We start from the raw sequence: 21071 nt of genomic DNA, 5'->3' as shown, positions 1-21071 counted from the left end.
AGCCCAGTCTGCATCAGAGTAACCATGGAGCCTCACATTTACGGCAGTGTATCTCAGTCCATAAGTGATTGTGCCCCGGAGATATCTCGAGAGATTCTTGGCAGCAATCTGATGTATGTGATGAGGCTCGACCATAAACTGACTCAATGTATTCACTGCAAAACATATGTTCGGACGGGAGTTCACCAAGAACATCAAGGCCCCCACGAGTTGACGATACTCAGAAGGATTTCCCAAATAGGGCCCAGCAGCACTCCTGCATAACTTCTTGCAGTTAAGTTCCATCGGAGTAGTCACGGACTTGCAGTCCACCATCTCAAATCTTTCAAGTAGTTTCACGATGTATTTTCCTTGAGAAAGGAAAATCTCACATGGCTTTTTCCAGACCTCCAACCCTAGGAAGTAATGCATCAATCCTAGGTCCTTCATCTCGAATTCGGAAGCCAACTCCCTCTTACATTGATGAATAAGAGGGTCTGCACCCGTCAAAAAGAGATCGTCCACATAAAGTACCAAGATGAGAGGTCTATCATTCTCAACCTTAAAATAAAGGTTCGGATCAGCTTCACTTCTTGTAAATCCCAGCTTCATCAGATCGCTGTCTATCCTCTCATACCAAGCTCAGGGAGCTTGCTTCAACCCATAGAGGGCTTTCTTCAATCTGCATACATATGTCTGATGATCTTGAACTTCGAACCCCTCGGGTTGTTCTACATAGACTTCCTCCTTAATTGAACCATGTAAGAAGGCAATCTTGACATCCATCTAGTGTAGATTCCATCCTTGCGAGGCAGCAAGGGCTATAATCGAACAGACGGTGGTATATAGGGCAATAGGTGTGAATACTCATCATAGTCCACACCTTCCTTTTGAAAGAAGCCTCGAGCAACAAATCTAGCCTTGAACTTTTCAGCACTTCCATCAACTCCATGCTTGATTTTGTAGAGCCATTTCAAGGTGACAACGGATTTGTCCTTGGGTCTAGGGACCACATCCCAGACATCATTCTTCTTAATCGACTCATACTCTCCGTGCATTGCAACCTTCCAAACTTGGTGCTTTACAGCTTCTTCAAATGTGCAAGGCTCAGATTGAACAATGGTGCTCATTGCAGTTAAGTACCCTTGGTACCTATTCGGCTTCTTACTTTCACGAAATGTCCCCCTAGGTGCAACATGTCTCTCGGCATCTTCGAGAGTTTCCCTAAGCCATGAGGGTCTCCTTTTTGAGGAGGAGGGCTCATGAGGGGGTGGATCAATGGGATCCATTGGTCCTTCAACATCGGGCATCGGCTCATCTTGCAGTTCTCCTTGCTTTCCTGAATCTGCTTCTTTGTCCTTCCTTGGAATAGGAAGGTTACTAATCTTCCCAAGGGCAACATCCTCATCGAAGGTGACATCATGACTTATCTCCACTTCTCTTTGACCAGGCACATAGATTCTATATGCCTTAAAAGTTTCACTGTAGCCCACAAATGTTCCTTTCTTCCCAGAAGCATCCAATTTGCTTCTCTTTTCTTTCAGCGCATGAAAATATACGGGGCTACCAAAATTTCTAAAGTGAGAAATATCAGGTTTCTTACCGATGAAAACTTCTTCGAGAGTTTTAGAGTCCAACGCTTGATGAGGGCATCTATTTTGAACATACACGGCAATGTTTGCAACTTCGGCCCATAAGAACATTGGAAGGCTTTGATCATGAAGCATGGCACGAGTGGCTTCTATGATAGAATGGTTCTTTCTTTCAGCGACACCATTTTGTTCAGGAGTATATGCGGTAGTAGTCTCCATCTTAATGCCAACTTCTCTACAATAATTATTGAGCTCATTTGATTCATATTCAGTTCCATTATCAGTCCTCAATATTTTGATCTTCTTCCTGATTTGATTTTCGACCAAAGCCTTGAAAGAACGAGAAAAAACAAAAGAAGAATCCCACTTTGGTTGTCGCAATAGATCACAATGGTATCTAGCACATGTCCAAACAGCTCACTAAAGAGCTTCCTCAACCAAACAGCTTCACAGGAGGCCATACTAGCAGCAATGTATTCAGCCTCAGTGGTGCTCAAGGCAACCGACTTCTACTTCCTGCTCATCCATGATATCGAAGCAAAACCTAGAGAGAAGCAACATCCAGATGAGCTTTTGTGATCCACCACACTGCCAGCCCAGTCTGCATCAAAGTAACCATGGAGCCTCACATTTACGACAGTGTATCTCAGTCCATAAGTGATTGTGCCCCGGAGATATCTCGAGAGATTCTTAGCAGCAATCTGATGTATGTGACGAGACTCGACCATAAATTGACTCAATGTATTCACTGCAGAACATATGTCCAGATGGGAGTTCACCAAGAACATTAAGGTCCCCACGAGTTGACGATACTCAGAAGGATTTCCCAAATAGGGCCCAACAACACTTTTGCATAACTTCTTGAAGTTAAGTTCCATCGGAGTAGTCACGAACTTGCAGTCCACCATCTCAAATCTTTCAAGTAGCTTCACGATGTATTTTCCTTGAGAAAGGAAAATCTCACCTGGCTTTTGCCAGACCTCCAACCCTAGGAAGTAATGCATCAATCCTAGGTCCTTCATCTCGAATTCAGAAGCCAACTCCCTCTTACATTGATGAATAAGAGGGTCTGCACCCGTCAGAAAGAGATCATCCACATAAAGTACCAAGATGAGAGGTCTATCATTCTCAACCTTAAAATAAAGGTTCGGATCAACTTCACTTCTTGTAAATCCCAGCTTCATCAAATAGTTGTCTATCCTCTCATACCAAGCTCGAGGAGCTCGCTTCAACCCATAAGGGCTTTCTTCAATCGGCATACATTTGTTTGACAATCTTGAACTTCAAACCCCTCGGGTTGTTCTACATAGACTTCCTCTTTAATTGAACCATGTAAGAAGGCAGTCTTGACATCCATCTAGTGTAGATTCCATCCTTGCGAGGCAGCAAGGGCTATAATCGAACAGACGATGGTATATTGGGCAACAGGTGCGAATATCTCATCATAGTCCACATCTTCCTTTTGAGAGAAGCCTCGAGTAACAAATCTAGCATTGAACTTTTCAACACTTCCATCAGCTCCATGCTTGATCTTGTAGAGCCATTTCGAGGTGACAACAGATTTGTCCTTGGGTTTAGGGACCACATCCCAGACATCATTCTTCATAATCGACTCATACTCTTCGTGCATTGCAACCTTCCAAACTTGGTGCTTTACAGCTTCTTCAAATGCGCAAGGCTCAGATTGAATAATGGTGCTCATCGCAGTTAAGTACCCTTCGTACCTATTCGGCTTCTTACTTTCACGAAATGTCCCCCTAGGTGCAACATGTCTCTCGGCATCTTCAAGAGTTTCCTTAAGCCATGAGGATCTCCTTTTTGAGGAGGAGGGCTCATGAGGGGGTGGATCAATGGGATCCATTGGTCCTTTAGCATCAGGCATCGGCTCATCCTATAGTTCTCCTTGCTTTCCTAAATCTGCTTCTTTGTCCTTCCTTGGAATAGGAAGGTTACTAATCTTCCCAATGGCAGCATCCTCATCGAAGGTGACATCATGACTTATCTCCACTGCTCTTTGACCAGGCACATAGATTCTATATGCCTTCGAAGTTTCACTGTAGCCCACAAATGTTCCTTTCTTCCCAAAAGCATCCAATTTGCTTCTCTTTTCTTTCATCGCATGAAAATATACGAGGCTACCAAAAATTCTAAAGTGAGAAACATCAAGTTTCTTACCGATGAAAACTTCTTCGAGAGTTTTAGAGTCCAACGCTTGATGAGGGCATCTATTTTGAACATACATGGCAATGTTTGCAGCTTCGGCCCATAAGAACTTTGGAAGGCTTTGATCACGAAGCATGGCATGAGTGGCTTCTACGATAGAATGGTTTTTCCTTTCAGCGACACCATTTTGTTCAGAAGTATATGCGGTAGTAGTCTCCATCTTAATGCCAACTTCTCTACAATAATTATTGAACTCATTTGATTCATATTTAGTTCCATTATCAGTCCTCAATATTTTGATCTTCCTCCTGATTTGATTTTCGACCAAAGCCTTGAAAGAACGAAACCATGAGAATACTTCGTCCTTCTTCTTCAAGAAATATATCCAAGTTTTGTGAGAAAAAACATCCATAAAGATAGCATAAATTACGTTTCACGAAGCGGGGACAAAACAAGGATGTTTTTTGGAAGCGTGGACGCGGAAACGTCATTTTCCAAAAATCTAGGAAGCGAAGCGTCTCGGAAGTGTCTACTATATATATATTATATTTTTCTTGCATTTATATTCAAAACAAACATATCCCAAATACCAAATTAGTTGTAGAAGACATGAAAACATGCATATTTTTACATAAATCAAGATAGATATGGCATCCATGATTCCATTGTATATCAATGATTAATTATTCAAGCATCAACCATCTATATTCTACCAATTACAAACATACATCAAATTTTTAAGCATATTATAAAACATAAAACATTTAAGCATATTATAAAACATAAAACATAGAGCATATTATCTAGCAAGTGAGCAACTGTCAACATCTGTCATGTCCAAAATTCAAATAACAATGTTTACAAAATAGGCCACTTGGTCATCACCAAGACAAAAAGGTTCAAATTCACAACAAGCCTACAAGTCTAATGATTAATCTATGACAAAAGTAGTAAAATGTGAATATATCTAATGATCTCTCCTCCTTCCACCACGAAGAGAACATGGCAATGGGCCTCCATATGGTGGCAATGAAGAAGGTGCATGTGGAAGTTGTGGGAGTGGTATTGAAACTGATGAAGACGAAGCCCCTGCTGTTGGTGTTGAACCATGGAACCTGGGAACCAAGGGACCAGATAGGGGTGGCATCTCAACTCGATCATCATCATCTTGGAATCGCTCAAAAAATTCATATAAAAAAAGCCACTAGTTAACAAAACAAATTAAAAACAGGAATTAGAGAAAAGCTTTATAAGCAAAATTCATACCATAATGGACATACCTGGATAAGAGCATCCTCTAATTTCTCTAATCGCAACACTCCATCCTCCAAATTGGGCTCCTCTGGATTCTTGTCCCAAACCTTAAGGTCTTTATTAGTCTTTGCATCATCACAGTAATGGGACAACAATCGCAAGTTGTAATGAACATAAACCAAGCTCTTTGCCCGGTCTAAACTCAACCTGTTCCTTTTAACATTGGATGAAAGAATAAGAGCTCCAACACCTCTCTGCAGAAGAAGTGTTTACCACCTGTGATAGCACCCGCAATGCCAAAGTCTGTAGAAGTGGAGTAGCACCTCCATGCATGTTCCACCACTCAAGAGAAGAAAAAGTCTCTCGATCTCTAATTGCATGCATGCTCCCAAATGGACCAGTGCTAAGCGTATAGTTGCTCAACTATCTCCGTACCATGGCAACCTCCTCCTCATCAAGGACTAATTTACTCAATGCAACATATTTTTTTGTGAACCTCTTAATCTAGGTGTGGTTTTCTCCTGCTCCCCCCTCCCCCAGGTGTTGGTGTTGAAAGCCATAATGGATGATAGTATTTAGGTGTCAAAATATATGCTAATGCATGCAATGGAACATTTAGCATTTCCCATTGGTTTTCCACCTTTGCACAAATATAATTGTACAAGGTGATATCTCTAGGCTCAACAATGTCTTTAATCTACCCCAACATGCTATCCATTTGCTCATACACATCCCCAATTCTTGGTCGATCTGAATCTCCAAACTTGATCATGTAATAAATTGGTTTGGTGAATTGCAAAACATATTTAACCTATGACCAAAAATACATGTCAAGAATAGTGTCCTTGGCTCTATTAGCACCATCTCTATCAGTGTTAATTTCCTCCCATGATTCAACAGTCACCATATTAGTTAATACTTGTCTCACCTTCACTAGCTGCCTAAAGGTGAGGTAATAACTTGCAAATCTTGTTTTTGCAAGTTTAAGCAACTACACCTTGGAGTAAGTGCCATAGAAGTAATTTACCCTTGTATGCCTTGTGATAAATTTAATGAGTTGCTTCCCTCTCCTGTAAAGCTCATTAATCCACCCACATTCTTTATGCTTCACAATATCATGCATCAAAAGGTTCAATGTGTGAACCAGGCACCCAGACCAAAAGATGTGTGGATGAGTACGCTCAATAACTTTTCCTGTTGCCTTACAATTTGTTGCATTATCTGTGATCACCTGAACCACATTATTCAGAACAACATCTCTGATTGATTGCAATAAGAGATCTGCAATGTTTTGGGAAGATGCACTGATGGAGGAGGAATCATGAGATGTAATAAATACTACACCACTAGCAGAAACACCAAGAACATTTATCAAATGTTGGTTTCTAATATTTGTCCACCCATCTGATACAATGGATACCCCACAATCTACCCACTCATTTGTAAAACGTGTCAAAGCTCTTTGAACCTTTGTTTTTTCTCTTTCTAATAACATTGTTCTAGCTTTCTCATAGTTGGGGGACTTGTATCGTTTTGGGGCTTCATTGATGGCCTTTACAATTTCATGCCAATAGGGAGAGTGAAGCACATTGAATGGTACACCGCAAGCACAAAGAAATCGAACTATCTTTCCATCCACATCATCCCTCCCAGCAACATTCAGGAAATCCCCTATTTGTTCTTTTATCTCCAGAGCTTACAAAAGTACCATGGAGATGAGCTACCAAATCTAGAGGTTGCACTTGATTCAGACTAAGTTTTTTGTTTCTTGCTTTTTTGTTGTGCAACCTCCTCTATTTGGATGTATTTTCTTCTTTGTTCAGCTGAAACGTTTGGGCAAATTTGTATCCCCACAGCACCCTTTTTAACATCATTGTCCATCACCCCACAAAGATGCCTCCTCACACAAGTATATGAACTACTAAATGGTTTTCCTCCATGACAACCATGAGGGCACAAAATTTGTAGCTTCCACCACCCTTTCCCCCTTCAAGTTTGGTCACATAGTTCCACAAGGGTGTTAATGCAGCTTTCCCCTCTAGTGTTTCAATGTTCCCTTTAGGTTCATCCCCTTCCTCTTCAAACCCTTCCTCCTCATTATACATTGGTTCACTCATATGGGGACCACTATCCTCTTGTACTTCTTCCCTTCTATTCTTACTCCCCCTTGCCATCATTAAAACCAAAAGTGGAATGATACACAAAAGCCAAAAGAACACCATCTTGGAATATGGATATAGGTGGTGGACAACCTGCAATTAAATGAGCAAGTAGAAAGAATGGGAAAGAGTAGGAGAATGAGGAGAAAAATACAAAAAACAATGACAAAAAAATGAGGGAGTTTGGGGTTCGCACTTACCTCTTTAGCTCTTGTAGATAGAAGCCCTTCTTTACTCCTCCAAGCTCCTCCTTCTTCACTCCTCCAAGCTCTCCTCTCTCTCCTGTCTTTCTCCTCTCTTCTCCTCTCTTCTCCAAACTCTCTAAAATAAAAGTGAGCAAATGAGAGAAGAAAGGGTCTTTTAATCCCTTCACTCCTCACCCTAACCCAAGTTGGACCCACCCCCAACAAAGAAAAACAAAAATAAATGAAAAATAAATAAATAAAACGCCACTTTGTGGCCCGTGCAGCAGAAACGGCTGGCTGCGAAGCGGTTGCAATCCGTACGGATCTGACCCGAAACCGTCGCGGATCGTACGGTCGATCCGTTGTACGAAACACGTTTCAACAAAACCGAAACGCGGATTGGGCCGTATGGTTTCGAAATGGCAGGAACTGTATTTTTCGGCCCAATCCGCGTTTCAGAGGGCGGATCGCCCACGGATTCGTACAGATCGCGTTTCGGACTTTTGATCTGAGGGGCGTTTCCTGCAACACTGAGCATAATATAAATATCCTTGCAATGAGTTCATGGGCATCATACCAGATAGATTAGAATGAACCAATTGCAATATGTTGGTAGTCTTGCTATCACTGGAGGGGAATGATCCCCTTGTATGCTTTCCTTCGGCACACCCTTGACAAATGCCTTCATGTTCTACTTTAAATTCGAGCATACCTGTCACCATCTTCCTCACATCGAGTAGAACCTTATAATGTAGATGAGCAAACCTTTGGTGCCATAATTCGAATTAAAGTGATGCGTCGCTAGACATAGCTCCCAATGGACTTCCTCCAACTTGATATAGGCTATCAACCCTGAATCCAAGTGTAAATGCATCTTTGAAATTTTTATTCCACACACGTACCTTTCCATCGATGAATGCCACCTTGAATCCTTTGTCCTCCATCGCCAAAATAGATACCAAGTTCTTCTTTAGATCGGGTACATATAGTACTTCCTGTAGATGAATGGTGTTACCTGGATTCAATTGAAGAGTAACATTCCCAACTTCCTTCATGGGATAGGTGGCATTGTCTCCAAGGATAATTTCCAAATTTGTATCCTTTTCAATCAGATTTGAAAGAGCTTCCTTATACCCAGTGAAGTGCCTTGAGGCCCCACTATCAATCAACAATTTCCCAAAGTGTCCAAAGGAGATGCAGTAGAGAGGGCATATATAAGATAAAATTCTTTTGCTTGTTATCAACAACATTAGATTCATCATACCTGGTGTTTCTTGATCTCTTGGGAGGGTGACCATTTCCTTTATGAGGAGCGAGAGCATTCCTTTTTCCTCAGTTGTTGAATCTGTCATTCCTTTAATTGTTGTTGCCCCTGAAATTGTTGTTGTTGTGGTTGTCATCATCATGAGGTGTATCCCTTCTATTAGGACACCCCCTATCATAGTGGCCAAACTTGTTGCAAATGAAGCATCTTCCCTTCTTTCCATTTTTGAAACCCGACCTTCCTTGACATTTCTTCTTTGAACCTGCATTGTTCTTCTTTTTAGCATGAGCGGAGAATGCAGTAGGATCATTCCTATTTGAAGGCATATCTAGTTCCATCATCCTTGTTTCTTCTTGAGAACATCTAGTCAGCAATTCTTCAAAACCTGGAATCTTGTCGTTGTTAAGAATAGTGGTGTTGAACACGTGCCATTCACGAGGGAGTCCTCCAAGGGCAATGAGAGTAAGCTCCCTATCAGCAATAGCTTCTCCAATCGAAAGAAGATCATTTTTTATCTCATTAATCCTCATGAAGTAGGATTGAATGTCTTCGCCTCTTCCCTTCTTTATATCCTTCAGCTTGTTTGCGAGAAAAAGAACTTGGTTTGCATTGCTAGATTTGAACCTGCCAACCAACCTGTCATATATCTCCTTTGATGTGTTCAAATCGAAGATGTAAGCAAATAAATGCTTATGAATAGAGTCCCTAATGATCTTCTTTGCTTTGACTTCACCCTTCTTGTACTTTGTCTTAGCAGTAGTCGATGCATTAGGAGGTTCTGAAATCTTTCCCTGCACATAGTCCATAACGTCTTGCTCTTCTAAAGTCAAATCAAGAGACATCTTCCATGCATGATAATCAGACTTATCATGAAGCTTGTCATCAGACTTGAAGTAGGATGTGGAGGCCATTGAATCCTGTCCTTGATCAAAGGATCTCAATGATTTCTCTTCTTAGTGATTGCTCTTTTCACTCTCGCTTGGGCTTTGTCTTCACCTCAGCTCTAATACCATGTTAATTTTAGATGACAATGGTATGTTCTATGCTTAAGAGCAATTTTACTTCAATTTTCTTATTAGCCCAATATCAATATCCAGATTAGCAATCACATCAACATGACAGTAAAATGCAGATAGAACATAAACAATAATATAGTAGAAGAAAAGTCAAGACAAGAGGACACAAGATATGGCAACAGCGAGAGACAAACCCCAATGTGGGGATACCCTTTGACCAATTCTTCTTATTATTCTTCAAAAGTTCAGCAGAGAGAGAGAGTACAATATGCACTTGCCCAATCACAGTGAAATCTGTCCCAACAAACAACAGCTATAGAAATCCCTTAACCAGAAAGTCAACGCTGGTCAACAAGGCAGAAATTGACCTCGAAAATAGCTTGGTCAAACTCAATCAACTCGGCCTCCAACAACAAATCAAATAAACCCAAAAACAATCGAAAATATCCAGTCAAACCTAGTCAACAAAAGTCAACGCTACAATCAACATTCAAACAGTACGGTCCGCCTCATTTTCTGTGCCCAGAAATGCAACCTGCCCAAACAGAGATAACTCTCACAAAACCGCAGTCAAACAAGTCAACGTTGGTCAAAAACCCTTCCTGCAACTTTGGTCAACACATGAACAAAACTGCCCTTCTTCGCACATGTAGAGCGCTGCCTTAGAAATCCGTACCCAATCAATGAAGGAGAGAGAGATATGTGATTGAGTGAAGTGTCTAAATGAGGAGGAGGCACCTTGTATTTATATGCAAACATTGAGGAAGAATAGATGTGACTATTGGACTTCTGAGCTTACATTAGTTTGTTGGCCGACCTTGACGATTTGTCCATAAACAAAATAAATTCATAATTCCATTTGTACATGTCAGAATGAGATGATCTTTAGATCAATCCTACACCTCTCGAAGAGAGGAATCCAATAAAAATATCAATTGCCTCATATGAGTTGTCGAAGGTGAAGTTTGGCCCTAGTTGTCAAATTTAACAGTTTTGTATGATGGGTTTCAATTTCGTTTACTGGTGGTTTAAATATTGTATTTTCTACAACAACATTGCAACAAGCAAAGCCTCCATGTTAAGAAAACAAAAAATGCAACATTTCAAAGGGTTGATCCTTGTGGTTATTGCTTGGTTCTTCTCACTTTTCATGTCATCTCAGCTTTTATATATTGTACATGAGTTTCTAAGAGTCATTCAAGTCTACTGCTTTCACCATCCCAACCCCAAGCATTGTGAAAACAATCAGATAGTACTGACTTGGATTGAGTACTAAATGTTTGAACAAATTACTATTCAATCACCTTCTTAATATGAAATATGAATATAATATATGTTGAAATTGTAGCAAGGAATAGCTTCTTTGACTTGTGCCTTAGTCAAAGATGCTAATTTGAATTCAGTCTCATAGATATTTGAGTTAGTTGTCAGTTAACATGTGTGATGTGGCCTATCACTAGTTTATTGTCAGTTAATTCGAGTTAGATGGCTTTCAATGAGTTGTGTACTAGTTGATAGCTAAAATTTAGTTATCTAGTGGAGTTAAACTCTAGTGTCTGTCAGTTAACTGATCTCTAGTTCTATAATAGAGATAGACTTGAGTTCTTGAGTTTAGTTGAGTAGTTTGACTTTTGTTAACTCAACTCTCAGTTAACTAGTTGCAACTACTAAATTTAGCCCTAGTAGGTCATGCAATTCAAATTGCCTATTGAGATTGAATGAAGGCACAAATCTATTTATTCATTGTAAACAAGTTTTTGTGGAGAGGCTTGAAGATCAAGTAGAGCAATTTCTCTTGTGGAAGGAAATAGGAGGATATTCTTAGTTTTTAGGGGCAGATTTGCGCTAGGAAATAGGAGCTCCTAGCAGGCTTTATTTTCCTAAGTGTTGGGCAAGACTTGTGTAGAGTTGATCAGTATTGCAAGGGCTTCAGGCTTGACGCAAATTCTTTGTAATAGATCAGATTGCTCAATTGATAATACAAGCGAGGGGTTTTTCCCAATTGGGTTCCCCAGATAAATTTCTGTGTGATTGTGTTTATATTCATTGTTTTCTTTCTGCAAAATTTTGGTAGAGAAATTTTTGCGTCTTTTGTGATCAATTTGCTCTCATTAGCAGTTACAAGGTTTCAAGGATTTTCTACAATATCTTTACAAAACCAAAGTGTTTTAATATTTTAAAGTAGTTTACAACATTGTTGTAAAATTTTGCAAAACCAATTGAGAAGGGAATGTATTTTATGTTTTAACATAACCATAATTAACCATAAATATGAGGAAGAAAAGCTGCTATAAAAACAGTTCCTTGTCTCATATACCCTTCATGGACCTTATTGCAAATTGAAAATAGTTACACTTAAGTTTCCTAAAGCTAAATTGCATTTTGTTCATATCTAGTGGCCAATAATGTCATGTCACTCAACTCTTTTTTAAATTGCTCAAGCCTTTTCAGAATTGGCAACTGTAAGGGCTGAGCATAATTCTATATAGTATTATGATGAATTCTGAATTTTGAATATTCTTTTAGTGTGTGTGTACCTTTATATTACATATGCAGAATATACATGTTCTGGTCCTCGAGGGACTATTCATTCTCAACAACAAGGCTTGAAGCCATTATATCAAAGCTCATCATGTTACTTATGAGAATTGAACCTGGGTGGGGAGGATCCCAATCATTCTTTCCAACCACCCGAGATAAACCCAATCATTCCTCCCAACCACCCAAAAATGCAACATAAATATTTTTACTGTCGAATCTCCATTTATATGACAAGGTTTTTCAAGTAAATAAATGTGCAAATAATCATATTGTCATAAATATTGAACCCTGCAAACTCAAATATGCACTTAATCTTCAATTTTTACCCCTTTTTAATGACTATGAATAGCTAATTACAACTATAATCAATAGGTCCATGTGCTAACCTAACTATATAACATGGTAATCATATGTTGATCTATGGAATGTTTTACAAAACGGACTCGGATTCGGACTCGGCCGAGGATCGACTCGGAAACGGAAACGGAAACGGCAATGATCGATTTCAATGACTCGTCGTTGTAAAAAATACATTAAATATTTATTTTTTTTATAAAAAAACATAATTTTAAATAGTTTAAACATAATTTTAAATATTTTCATTCAAGTTTCGAAACACACAACATTATAATATACATGGAAGACAACATATGATCAAAGTAGGCTCATGAACCAATCCATTATATCAAAATGGTACGGTGTACCCAATGGCAATAGTAAATACATAGTCAACTGTAGTCTGTCATACATGATCAAAGACTCAAGAGTCAAAACAAAATACAAATAACCAAGGAGGCTAGTAGCTACTGGCTACTGCCAGAGGAGCCAAGATCATCTCGACCAATCTTGGATCATCATCATCATGACTCCTCCTCATCATCATCGTCTCCAACTGCAACTGTAGAAGTGGTGCCAGTACCAGTACCACTAGGCTGTGAAGCAGATGCAAGCTGAGATAGAGTACAAATGAGATAGATGTCCACAAACCCTAACCAAATCAGCCAAAAATCAGCAAAAAGTTAATTTTTTTCATGTTAAAACGCTGCCAGCGGTTTGGAAACGGTACGGCCGTTTTTTGTCGTGAACAGCTATGACCCGGCCGAGTCATTGGCTGACTCGGCCGGGTCATAGCTGACCCGGTCACCGAGCCGAGTCATATGCAATTTTTTTTAATGACCCGGATCGAAACGGCCGTTTCGGAGTCACCCGGCCGTTTCGTAAAACACTGTGGTGCATCTCCTCACGAGGTCTTCAACATTCACAAGTGTACGTTTGACCCTTTTTTCTTTCTTACATCTTTCCACTCAATCGAATGGTGCACAATTGGTGGAGGCTCTAGTGAAATTAAATGTCTAAGTTCCTTGAAATTGGTCATAGGGACTATTCCCCTTCCCATATATGAGTTGTTTAATTCATGTAACTACTTCACCCCTCAAGGGTTGTCCATAAAAATAATCTACATATCAAGTGTATACCTTTTTGGCATGACTATGTCAATGTGACCTACCTCCAATGGAAGGGTTGGGATCTCTATCAATCTACCACACTACAAGCAAACTGCATCCCTTTTTGGAATCGGTCCAAGGTTCATCCAACAATGATTCCAACCTAACAGTGATTCCAACCTCAAGGTTTGTTATTTTTCCCTGTGCAATTATAGCCTTTCGATAATTATCCTTTGAATTACATGTCACTTGACATACTTTGCACCTAAATGTCATTTTTCATAATCCAATTCCCAAATCTAATGAGAATCATTCCACTCCAAAACTATCTTCTCCAATAGACAATGACTAAAATCAACTTTACGTAGATTTAAGCACTAGTCATTACTCCCTTTAGACCTAGTTGATGCCAAACTTCATACACCTTCCCAAGGTATTTCCAATTATTTCTTGCACTTTGCAAAATCTACATGAAGATGGGTAGATTTGATAGTTACACCAAACGAGGGTAGAGATGATAGACATGTTGTTTGGATTGAGATTTGAGAACCATACTTTGATGAAGAGGCCAACTCGCCCCCCAAAACCATGGTCCCCTTCCAAGACCTTTATTTGATTGCTAGGATTGTTTAAAAAAAAAATGAAATAGAAAGAGACTAAGAATTTTGTGGTCCATGTAGATTTAATCCATTCAGTCAGAGTTGGTGTCGCTGTCTACAACGCATTGAATCCGTAAATTAGGGCACAAAAGTGGTAACTATTATGAAATCGTTAATCTTTGGCATCTGTAGTTGTAATACTAGATTAACATCCAATCTCTCCATAACGAGTACCCTCAAGCGAGGAGTTTTGGGAGCTAAGGGAGACGAGGAGCTATTTTGGGCAGCCTCTTTGAAGGAACAAAGCCCTGAGGAAGAGAACAAACCTCTACTCGAAACTTCTCCGCAAAGATGCAGCACCAAATGCACGATTGCATCCTTTCATATGTCATACGTGCAAAGATGCAGCAACATATGCACTATTGCATCCTTTCATATGCCATACTCACATAATAGACAATCATCGTGTAATTGCTTACCAACAAACAGCAGTCACTGCTGATCCAAGGGATTCGCCTCCCTAATCTGCATCTTTTGCTTTAAATCAGCAATGGAATCTATAGTTTTCATTTGCAAAGTAATAGTCATCCTGCAAAAGACTCCAAAAAAATATGATATCCCTTTGTCAGGCCAAAATATTGTTTAGGTTTTTTGTTAAACAATTTGCAAACAAAATTTCTGTCAAATAGTGAATTGGTATACTAGTGTGTCTGGGCACCAAGTATCCATGCTCCATCAGAAGTGAAAAAATTGCTGTCAAGAGTAATGTTATCAGTGGGACTGCTCTCCAGAGTGATGCTATCAGTGGGAATCTTTGTGTTATGCTCTCTAGGCTATAATTCCATCCATTATGTTTAAGAAAATCCCGAACACAAAAGTGTGAAAGGAGTAACAGTGAGGTGCCGAACAGTGATAAGTCGATTATTGAGAGTTATGTCACAAGGTTTGTTGAACTATAATCTTGAGGTTTGAATTTTGGTGAACGTTACAAAAATTTTGAAGTTCGGTGAACCTCATGGAAACTCATAGCCATTGATGAAGTCTATAGATCGAAACTCATAACTTTATGTCACAACTCAAACTTGTAATTTATCCTTGTAGTTTCCATGTCTGTAATAGCATTTTTGATGTTTACTGATGTTGATCCTTACTATTTTATTCTATTATTCATTATATATATATATAACGAACTTAATGGCGAAACTCATCAAAAAAAAATCGAACTCAAATAATAACTTAATCATTTTCGAACCAAACTCAAACCCAAACCATATGACATTGACTGAGACGATAAAGTATCTGGAAGTACTCAGAAATTAGCTGTCGAGGTGCATTACCTATCTTCGGTTTCAGATAGCATAATTGTAGGAGAAATAATGAAGGTGGATTAAGGACCAGACATAAAGATAAGACCAGGGTTAAGTTTGTGTGTGTATAGATCCAATACCACAGATACAAGAGCATGTGCCATCGTAGAGGAATCCCTCCTATTATTATTTGGTCCAATAACTGGAGGAAAAAAAAATTGAATATACAAAGCTCCAGCTCGCCATGTCGAAATTCGTTTACAAAAATCAATATACAAATCCCTAGCTTGGCATTTCGAAATCACAAAACAAATACCTCCCCGACCTTCTTCTTGGTTTCCGTTCTTTGTTATATGATTTCCTGGAATCGCCTTGATCTTTGCATCTGCTTCTTGTTCGCCTACGGTAGTCATAAAGGGACTATAGATTAAGCACACCGACAAACTCAAGAGACAGTTCCTCAAATTCTGCCAGCTCAAATGTAGTGAGCACAAGTGCAAAAGAAAGCCAACGGAGGAGGAAATGATGCCTAAAAGGCTATTTACTCTGGGATTCAGTACCCACAAGCCGCTGTGAAGAACAAAATGGTAGAAGCCTTACATTCCAATCTCACTCCAATCCATGTCAGATTTTGTAGGCGGCATGTGTACATCCTTTTTTTGGGCACAAAATTTTGAATTATGGGTTAGCTTACAAAGGCCGTCGAAATTGGAAATGCAAATAAATGTGGACAATGAAGAATTTTGGAGTTGTTTTTGGTTTTCTATTAAAATCCGGCCGGTTTACGATAGAGAATTTAAGTTTTTGGGTTAGCTTACAAAGGCCGTCGAAATAGGAAATGCAAATAAATGTGGAAAATGAGAATTTTGGAGTTGTTTTTGGTATTATATTAAAATCCAGCCCATTTACCATGGAGAATTTAAGAGAAAAATCAATGGAGAATTTTTGAGGGTTTATCATTGGCTCTTTAATATTCAATTTAAGAGAAAAATCAACGGAGAATTTTTGAGGGTTAATTATTGGCTCTTTAATATTCAATTGAAATATTCAATTATATTAGAAATGTAATATCATATTTATTTAGATTTATAATTTAAAAAAAATAACATATTTTATATTAAAATTGTATTTAATGTAATTATAAAAAATGTAACATGTCTTATTATTAAATACAGTACAATTATATTAGAAATGTAATATCATATTTATTTATTTTTATAATTTAAAAAAAAAAATACAATATTTCATATTAAAATTGTATTTAATAATAGCAAATGTAATTATAAAAAAATGTAACATGTGTTAGTCACACTTGCTGGTTCCAAACGCGTCGACAAAAGTCTTTCTATATGTGATTTACGCCGAAGCTCTTCTTATAACTGTTATGGATCACAGAAGTCTCAATTCAACAAATACAATACAATTATATTAGAAATAACTATTATGGATCACAGAAGTCTCAATTCAACAAATACAATACAATTATATTAGAAATGTAATATGATTATAAGAAGAAATTTCGGCATAAATCACATTCAGTTCAGAAAATCTTTGTGGACGCGTTTCGAACCAGCTAGTGTGGTTCATCGTCACGACAAGTTGAGGAGTCAGATCATGGCTGCATATTAAATAGGGAGAGCAGATCCTCCAAATGGCTAGGTTGACTAGGTTGACCAACAAGAGCTACAAAGCAAAACGACTAGATAATAATATAAAGTTAAAAGGTGAAAAAATAATATTATAAATATAGTAATTAAATTATAATATATTATATATCTAATGTAATACTAAATTATTTTAGTCAAAAGGTAATAAAAAAAATTAATGTTATAATTATAGTAAAATTTTAAATTATTATTTTTTTAATTTAATATATGTTGTCTTTTGTGCGACTTTTTGAAGATTCCGCTGCCGGAATCCGGCGGAAAAATTTGAGGTGAAATCTTGTTTTGTGTTATTCAAACTGGTTTTTTAACTGCATATTTGGATTCAGCGCCCTCAAAAACCCTAGGACACTTTGATTGTGAAGGGATTACCCATCAAGCTTGTGATTTCAATAAATTGTTGCCGGATTTTAGAGAAATTTGACCGGAAAAACCCACCAGAAAAGCCTCCAAAAAGTCGCACTAAAGACAACTCCTATTATATATCCGAAAGTGATTCCATTTTATTCATATAATATTCTTTGGTCAATAATATATTTAATTCCTTATTGATTTATATACTAGGGATAAGTAAAGAGGGTTTTTAAAAAGTTTTTCTTCGGTTATTAAATTAATTTATTTAATTCCAAGAATGTTATTCTATTTTATTTTTATTATATATTATTCTATGGTTGGTAAAATAACTTAATTAATCACTAGGGAAAGTAAAGGGGGTTTTTCAATAGATTTAGTGGAAAAAATAATCTATTAATGAATATTGGTTGAATTTCTATTTATTTATTTTTATTTTATTTATTTATTTACAAATATAAATATTTATTTATTTATTTATTATTCTATGGTTGTTAAATTAACTTATTTAAATAAGTATTTATATCACTAGGGATGAGTAAAAAAAGGCTTCTTTTTTTTTAATAAAATTGATTTAATGGAAATAATAAACCATTAAAGAATGTTAGTTAAGTTTATATTTATTTATATCTTTCAGGAAAAAAATAAATAGAATGACACATATTCTATTTTTTATTTTAATATGTGTCATTCTATTTATTTTTTTCCTGAAAGATATAAATAAATATAAACTTAACTAATATTCCTTTTTTACTCATCCCTAGTGACATAAATACTTATTTAAATAAGTTAATTTAACAACCATAGAATAAAAAATAAATTAAATAAATAAATAAATATTTATATTTTTAATTAAATAAAAATAAATAAATAGAAATTTAACCAATATTCATTAATAGTTTATTATTTCACTAAATCTATTAAAAAACCCCCTTTACTTTCCTTAGTGATTAATTAAGTTATTTTAACAACCATAGAATAATATATAATAAAAATAAAATAGAATAACATTCTTGGAATTAAATAAATTAATTGAAAAACCCCCTTTACTTATCCCTAGTATATAAATCAATAACGAATTAAATATATTATTGACCAAGGAATATTATATGAATAAAATGGAATCACTTTCGGATTAAAATAATAATAATAATAATTTAAATTTTTACTATAATTATAACATTTAAAAAAAAAAAATTATTACCTTTTGGCCAAAATAATTTAGTATTACATTCGATATATAGTATATTATCCCCGGATGCGGGTGCTAATTGAGATGGGACAGGCGTGGATGGATGGCCACATGCCGGCCAATGGCCATCACGTGGCAGCCGTAGACAATGCAGCTATCGGACGCAGCTGGTATAAGGTGAAGCTGCAGGGGTTAGTAAATGCTCAGCGAGGTAATTCGGCTCAGGCGACGGCAGCAGTTATGGCGGGTGAGCTCCAACGCAGGGCAGGTGAAGTCATAAGGGATATCACAGTATATGATCAGAGAATGTTGGTGGTAATGCAGTTGCCTGGCCTCTCCGTCTCTGTCGGGATATCTTCTCCGTCTGTCTGGCTCATCCCTCAGTCGGCTCTGGTTGCAGGGGGTCTGGATTACCCCGTGGTCTGTTGGAATTTCTTTCCCTTGCCTCCTGTGAGAATGGTGAGACCTCGACAGCGTCTGCTTAGCCGTCGAGGCACTTCCAGAGGGGGAATCTCTCGCAGTCATGAAGCGGACAATGTTGTCCATTGCTGCCACTGCAACATTGCTCGCTCCACTGGCGCTAATCCCCTCCATTCCAGTCAATTCATGGATGCAGGGGCTTCGAGCTCGACTGCCTTGCCTGCCTTCGGCTCTGCTATCTTCAATTTTAGCAGTGCCATGAACAATCCGCGGATTAGTGCGCATGTCTCAGTCTTGTTCATCGAAAATGCCCGGGAAGATGAGGATTCCCTGGATGAACATGGGCAGAGGAAGACTGATAATCAGATGCACGAAGCACAGGTTCCTGAAGCTGATACGGAGCAGGAGGTTAAAGGTCCGGCCTCAGACCCGGAAAACGCAAAGCAAAGCAAGCACGATCAGAGGACGGGAACCGGCGAGGAGGAAGACACCTTTCCCACCGCTGCTGAAAGAGAAGCCTATGGTTGGTGCCGGGTAGAGGAAGTGCAAATGGACGATTGATGACGCCCGAGCACAAGGTTCCTATGGCTTTTTTGTCTGGTCTTCTGGTCTCTTTTGCTGTTTGTTTTGACTCAGTTATAGCAACAATGCTTCTGGTCTCTTTCGTTTTCTGGTTTGTTGTCTCTGTTTCTGAAATTTTGTCAATGATATGGGTAAGGTCAGTCTCCCCTGCGTGGGATGAAATGGTTGGTGCCCCTGCGTGGGCGTGCTCTTATGGACAGTCTCGCTCTTGTGTCTGGCACCCCTGCGTGGGCTAGTTTCCTGGCTGCCTCAACTGCTCTCGGGTGACATACCCAGAGCCTGATTCTCTCTTGTTTCACCATGATGTATTTTTTGACTCCTGTACATAATATAATAGTTTAGTTTTTTACCGAGAAAAAAAGATATATAGTATATTATAATTTAATTACTATATTTATAATATTATTTTTTCACCTTTTAACTTTTTAACTTTATATTATTATCTAGCCGTTTTTTTATAGCCCTTGTCGATCAACCTAGTCAATCTAGCCATTTGGAGGATCTGCTCTCCCTATTTAATATGCAGCCATGATTTGACTCCTCAACTTGTCCTGACGATGAACCAGCCGTTTTTTTATAGCCCTTGTCGATCAACCTAGTCAATCTAGCCGTTTGGAGGATCTGCTCTCCCTATTTAATATGCAGCCATGATCTGACTCCTCAACTTGTTCTGACAATGAACCACACTAGCTGGTTTGAAACCCGTCGACAAAGATTTTCTGAATGTGATTTACGCCGAAATTCCTTCTTATAATTGTTATGGATCATAGAAGCCTCAATTCAACCAATGTAATATCATAGTTATTTGTTTTTATAATTTAAAAAAAAATAAAATAAAAAATAAAAACATATTTTATATTAAAATTGTATTTAATAATAGCAAATGTTGCATAGCAATTTGTTTTGAATAGTTAAATTTAATATGATTAAACATGTAAGTGTTCTTATTACAAAGTAATTACAATAGGGAAAATATTATTTATTCATAAAATGTGTGTTAAATTTCTAATCCTCATAGATTTGGTCAACAAATTGTAAATATTTAAATAAAGGAAATGAACAGTTCCAATAGTAACCAATCTTGAAATCTGAATCCTAGAGGTCACACATCTTCATGCTATATAATGTTATTTATATTAATGCAAATATACCAACCTAGATCCATCTTAATTCTATGTTTACCAAGCTTTGGTAAGGATAAAATCTATTTTTACTCTAAAAGAGGTTTGCATCTCAAGAGATTTGATCCCTCTCCACGCTTGGTAGATTTAGAGTTCATCAATCTAGGTTGGTTTTATTATTAATTATATTTTATTTTAATTTTATGTAATTTGACCAAGTCGAAATGTTTTATTGAT

The 21071-nt window shown here is 37.8% G+C and overlaps 1 protein-coding gene across 2 annotated transcripts in view; it reads right to left on the bottom strand.

Annotated features, from left to right (window-relative positions):
* LOC149151357 (inositol polyphosphate multikinase alpha-like) overlaps positions 1-16323 on the bottom strand; it is a 206953-nt gene extending 190630 nt beyond the window's left edge. Inside the window, exon 1 of one of the 2 annotated variants that reach the window (XM_089445693.1) lies at positions 15830-16323. In XM_089445693.1, coding sequence (XP_089301819.1) covers positions 15830-15917 — 88 coding nt within the window. In that variant the 5' untranslated portion in view covers positions 15918-16323. Of the gene's footprint in view, positions 1-15820 lie in introns of both variants that reach the window. The other variant, XM_089445692.1, reaches the window with a different exon arrangement.
* Between the last annotated feature and the right edge of the window lie 4748 nt (positions 16324-21071).

The sequence above is a fragment of the Pinus tabuliformis genome, chromosome 9, assembly GCF_031772625.1.
Source record: "Pinus tabuliformis cultivar Carrire ecotype Pingquan chromosome 9, CPIR1, whole genome shotgun sequence".
NCBI lineage: Eukaryota > Viridiplantae > Streptophyta > Pinopsida > Pinales > Pinaceae > Pinus > Pinus tabuliformis.
Note: the sequence above shows the minus strand (reverse complement) of the source record. Positions and strands in the feature narration are given on the sequence as shown.